The 6115-nt window shown below is 39.7% G+C and overlaps 1 protein-coding gene across 1 annotated transcript; it reads right to left on the bottom strand.

Moving 5' to 3' along the window:
* Positions 1-221: 221 nt before the first annotated feature.
* LOC6031443 (protein obstructor-E) lies at positions 222-6051 on the bottom strand. The gene is made up of 3 exons (XM_001842195.2): positions 5738-6051; positions 627-1150; positions 222-566 (listed from the first exon to the last, which is right to left on the bottom strand). The coding sequence occupies exons 1-3, from the start codon at positions 5784-5786 to the stop codon at positions 459-461; spliced, it is 681 nt and encodes a 226-aa protein (XP_001842247.2). The 5' UTR covers positions 5787-6051; the 3' UTR covers positions 222-458.
* Between the last annotated feature and the right edge of the window lie 64 nt (positions 6052-6115).

Below are 6115 nucleotides of genomic sequence, written 5' to 3'. Positions count from 1 at the left end.
TGTAGGCTTATGGGGCGAAAGTTAACGCTGTACCTATGTCATCTCAGCAAAAACGTGTCGCTTCGTTAAGGGAAAACATTGCATTTTTCTGACATTTGACATTTTACACGAACATTTACTCTATAGTCTTAGATCTGAGAAAATAAATTCAAAAATTTGTGCGTAAGAAAGTTAAAAAAACTATAGATTTGATTTCGAAGAATTAAAGTGAGCGTAAACGGTTGGATAATATTCCGGTTTATTTATTGAAATTAAACATTGTACATAAAATTTAAACAACTCTGGAACTGACGGTGTGGTAACAAACTGAAAGATTTTCTACTTAGGATCAAAGATTGAAAAGTTAAATTCGACATCAACTGCATGAACTGGAAACAGTATAGAATTTGTCATTGTACAAAACAAAAATAAATATCTCAAGGAGAAAAATTAAACATATCGAGAAAATGAGAAACGGTTTAGTGTCTGCAGGCATAGGGGGCATCTTCCGGATCTTCACAGGTAAGCGATTCTTCGTTGAACACTTTTCCGTCTCCGCAGGTGATCAAACGTGGGTGGTTATCGACCTGAAAGTTATAAGCTTGGTTTGAACTAAGTTTTCAAAGTGACTAGAAATGTAAACTTACGCAAGTGATCAGACGGTGGCAATCTCCGGGCACGGGGTATCTTGGGTACGGCCAGAAACGGTGGTTGATCGAGTTCTCCGGGACGGAGGTCGGGCACTTGAATCCAATCACGGCCTCTGGGTTGCAGTTTTCTAAGGTCTGGTCGGGCCACTGGCATCCGTGGATACGGTGATCGTAGACGAGTCCGGCATCGCAATGCTCCTGGTGTGGTTCACCGTACGCGCACTTCAGGTACGTGGTCGAGCAAGTGTGGCTATCGGGGTAGATTCCGAACTGGTACTCGCAGGCCGGAGTCGAGAGAGGAGTTTGGTCGGTGGCGAACTTACGCGCACCGCAATCGACGGCCCAATTGTAGTTGCAGTGGTTATGGACGGCACCCTTGCCGTCAAACAGCAGACCATTTTCGCACGTTTCCAGCGTCAACGTTCCGTTCGTGCAGAGGAAGAACTGGTCACAGTGGTCGGGATGCAGGTAGGCTTGCTCTCCGTACGGTTCCGGACACTGGGGAATGCTGGCAGCACTGCCTAATGATGAACAGAGAGAGGAAGTAAAAGCAAATCAAGAAACGCATCAGAGTTGTGCAATTGTGGCGCGTGTAAACCGGCTTTGCCGTATTAGTTGTTGTGAGGTGGGAAGATAAAGATGCTCTTTACGGCGTGAAGTGATGGCATTGGCATTTATTTTCTAAAATAACACGTTTTACGAAGGAAATGCAGTGGGGAAGATCTTTTTATTATGGAATCACATCTAATAATTGTCTATCATTGCGCAGTGTTATACAAGAAATTGAGAATGAAAAAAAAAAATTAAGAATATGCAGAATTCGTAATTTTTGAAGCATGGTACACTAAAACCACCATTTACGTCCCTCTTTTGGCTAAAGTCAACTTAATAAAATAAGCAAAAACATTGAAGAGTAAGAGATAGTCCGTTTCAAAATGTTTCATTTCATTAAAAAATAGTTTTTTTTTCCACTAACCTTTTAGGTAAAAATTGAAAAACTTAACAGCCCCAACCCTCTCAGACCGCCTCTCTTTGCACTACAGTCTATTTTTTTCAAAAAATGTTTCATTTGATTTGTAATTTTTCAAAGGAATAAAAAAAACTAAAGTAGTAAAACATCATTCTTGTTCTTTTTCATGGTAAATTCGAAACGTTCTCTAATTGATTAAAAGATATTAGTATTAGACGCCATAACCACACTTCGATTTGCGGTTTTATACTAACATGTACATTATCATAACGAAAGACGATTTAGTTGAAGCTCGTTCCGTACATTCTAGACAGCAAATTCAAATGAGGTAGACATTTCCCGATTCCAGCTTAAGGAGAGGGACAGAAACTGACTTATATTTCATCATGTCTGATCCGTTGATGCCGGTCACAGTGTATATAGTAGACGACAACCGGGAAATGTCAACCACTTGGCTCATTCGCTGCTTCAGCCGATCGGCTTAATATTGAAGTTGATTTATATGGTGAACCAAAACCACCGGGAGACTCAAGCTGGTCGATGATGTCACAAACCAGATCGAATCGCACACGCCCAAGAACATGCACAATCTCTGGAAACTGGTTCAGCTTAAGCCGAAACGACAAGAGAAAGGGAGAGCGGAAAACTATACTGGTTTTTCTATAGTGATAATAAACCATTACTTCTACAAGGTCTCTTCTCTCGGGTGTTATTTAGAAGGGTGTAACTTTTTTTTTTTGCTTCTTTTGCCTCTCAGCTCTCAGCTTGGGTACGCATTTGGTTTGAAGGTTAGCCAGCCGTTGACGAGGTGCCGCCCAAGATTTGAAAGTAGAGTCTCACCCCATCCGACCCCACCATCGATGATCGGTTTGGCCGCCCCAAACTGGAACGGCGTGTGACACAAAGGTGCTCACAAAAGCCACTGAGATCGATTTTTTGTTACACGCGGGGCAAGAAACTTGGGTGCATGCATCATAATCGCACAGTCATGTGTCATTAAGTCGACTTTGCACTTATGGCTATCAAATTGGAACCGCAATTAATCACATGCCATTTTCGATTTGGGCTCTCTCTCTCTCTCTCTCTCTCTCTCTCTCTCTCTCGCAATGTCGTTGCTATACACTCTGTTGCATTGAGAAAAGCAATATGGAAAGTCTAAATTTAACAACCGGCATGCTAAATTTCTCAATCAACATTTATGTAGGAAATAAGTGAAATTTGCACTCCAAAATTTCAACCCCTTTTTCTAAGGGTAAATCTATCTCAAAGTTGCGAGAAAACTATGATTTTTTTTGCATGATTTAGAAGCTTAAACAAGCGTTCCACTGCACACATTTGAAATGTCACGCAAAATATTTTATTTCCTTTGCAGTGCACAGTAGGGTGACAAGAAAAATTGAAAATTTCGGAAAATCCCAAGAGATACCCCCAGGATCGATTCTTTAGGCAAAAACAAGTAACCGTGCCAATTTTGAGCCAAATCGGTTAAGGCTAAGGGGGGTCGCTTTTCATCGTTGAAGTTTATATGGGGAAAATCGCAAAAATGTATGGGGAAAAACATCGCTTCAGGATTTTTGCAGGAGGTGGCGCAGGTCTCGCCCAAAATTGTCCAAGTGTGAGATTCTTGCAGGAAATTAAATTACCTACAACTTTGTAGAAGGGTGCAAGACGATCCGAGTTGTTCCTGATGAGTTATTAGCAATGCGATGAAAATAAATCGGCTTATATACTTGAAAGTATACAAGGGAAAGGAAGGAAGTATATAAGAAAATATTTTTTTCTAGAAAAATCACCAAAAATCAGGATCAACTCGGATCGTTTTGCACCCTTCGACAAAGTTGTAGGGAATTACATTTCCTGCGCCACCTAGCAGAAAATTACTGAAACGATGTTTTCCCCATACATTTTCGTGATTTTCCCCATTTAAACTTTAACGATGAAAAGCGACCCCTTAGCCTTAACCGATTTGGCTCAAAATTGGCACAGAGGGTATCTCTGATGTCGATTTTTTTATTGTCACCCTAGTGCACAGTGATTTTGGAATTTATTAATGTTATTAAATTTTGAATTGGTTATTATTATGTTATGATTTTCTACGTTTTCAGACCTCAAACATATGCCCCTCTTCCGATATGTTGAATGTGTTGAATTTTGCTTAACTTTTCAAATTTAATAAATACTTAAAAAAAACTGTTTTATATAAACTGAGTGTAAATATATTTTACGAGGAGAACAAGATAAATGAAAAAAACAGAAAGGAGCCGCCACTGACGAATTGCCACATTCGATCGCTGAAATTGTAGCACATTCTCGATCGCAAACGTTGAAAAATTATCCAATCAATAAACAGGCAAATCATGCTTTTCCATGTTTGCAAAAATAAAGCCAAAAGGCCCGCCGCCGTTGTTCAACCTTGCGTAAAAACAATGTAATCGATTGTCTGTGAAAAGTGTGCGGCAATATCGTTTTGGCACGATTCATTGAGCACTAAACTAACCCACTAAGCACATTAGCGAAACAGTTCCTGTGCAATTTTGCCATTTGCCAACAGTGTTTATAACCTTCAATTGATACATTTACTGTACTGAATTTCCACCGTGTCTGATGGCGAACATGAGTTTGGCGTGTGCCACTTGCAACGAAAGAGGTCATCCTCGATTGAAGGTTAAATGAGGTGTCGATCGAAGCATACATATCATTGCAATGTAATGAGGTGAGTGACCTTTGAAATGGGCAATTGTTGAAAAAAACTATCAATAAAAGCTTTCCGATGAATTTAACACAACACTTTCAAAAATCGTCCTGGTTGTACTACCTTGCCACACATCTTTATAAAGTTGTTCAAAATAGCACAATCTTGACGATGTGCTTAAGTTGTTTTAAATATCTTAGGCAACGTCAGTGGGGGTGACATGGGCCAAATAAAAACTTACCAAAAAATATCAATTTTTTTATGTGGAAATGTACTTAAGGAGGTATTAGACCTACGACAAACAAATAAACAAGTTTGTTTATTTGTCATAGTCTATTACCTCCTTTAAATTTGCCGAATTGAAACTGAAATTTGATGTACATTTATTTGAAAATTGACTAAACTTATAAGAAGTATTCTGTCTGCTTTCCTCAAAAATTACCTTGGCGTGTTAATAACAAAAAATAGTAATACTTTTCGATACCGTCAACTGGGGCGAATTGGGACAGCAGTTTTAACCATGTTAGAGCATAATATTTTAATTTTTCTGGTTGATTTCGGATAGAACAGACTCAGACCAACAAAATGTGTACATCCATTTCCAAATTTAAAACTTTTAAATGCTATAAACACTGCTGTCCCTATTCAGACTGTAGTCCCGATTCACCCCAGATGACGGTACTCTTCTTTTAAAAATTCGAGTCGTCACAGGCTTCCTTTTCCACATTGCACGATAATAAATAAAATAAAATAAATAAAACGAGAAAGCCAAATAATATGCATCACAAAAAGAACCAACTCTAACGAAAGATTGCAACGATGGTAATCATGAGCAAGCGACGAACGCGTTCTTTTCGCGCGCTCGCTACAATCTCCCACCCACTTTGCTGTCGTGAGCCAGCGTTTGGAAATAGTTCTCGAGTTCTCACTTGATTTCTCACTCCTGAATTTCGTTTGACTGGATTGAAAGTAAATTATTCAATCACAAATTTAAAATCGCAACTTATATAGCGCAAACCCGAGGCTTGTACTGTGGGAAAGAGGGTGTGCTTGATTTTGACGCCAATAGCTAACACTGAATCGGCATGATAGTGTGTCGAAATGGAATGGGGATAATGAAGCATATTAAATCGGCGGAAGGGTAAAACAGTAGTTGTTGGACACATTTGTTTATTCTCGGCTTTATTCCACGTTGAATGTTAAAATCAAATAGTTTTAAGAAATGTTCAACGATTGGCAAATTGCCCTATTTCGTTACACTATAGCAAAGGCAATTGAAGCAGGTGGTGAAACAGGAATAAACAACCACATTGCGACATGCAAATATTTAAATGTTATTGCGAAATTATACACTTTGAGCAAAATTGCTCAACACTACTCGATTAGTATGTGACAACTTTTTTCCTCGAATTTCTCGCTCTAGTCGTGACACTGCTCGATACTCACAAAGTGCAGCAAGTCCCAGGCTCAGGATTAATCCAGCAAATCGCTTCATCCTGGCTTAAAATAAGTCACTCTTCGCGCGTTTAAGTCACTATTCTCTGCCAACTTCCTCAGCTTCTGTGCAAATTGGTTCACCTCTGTTCGATCACTAATGTGTCCCTCGCGAAATTCGCAACCAAGACCGAGACCACGACGCCGACAACGACGGCTATGACGACGACGACAATGAACGACGCTGGCGCGACTGGTAGCAGCTCTAGTAACACTGAAAACGTGCTGCGCGCCACAACACAAAATCACTACCGCGATGTCCGATGTCTGTTTTCGAATAAAACCGTACCCAAAGTCTGTTGACCAGTTTTCAGCAATTCACCTTTTTAA

This window comes from Culex quinquefasciatus, chromosome 1 (assembly GCF_015732765.1).
Source record: "Culex quinquefasciatus strain JHB chromosome 1, VPISU_Cqui_1.0_pri_paternal, whole genome shotgun sequence".
NCBI lineage: Eukaryota > Metazoa > Arthropoda > Insecta > Diptera > Culicidae > Culex > Culex quinquefasciatus.
This window is presented reverse-complemented; position numbering and strand designations above follow the sequence as displayed.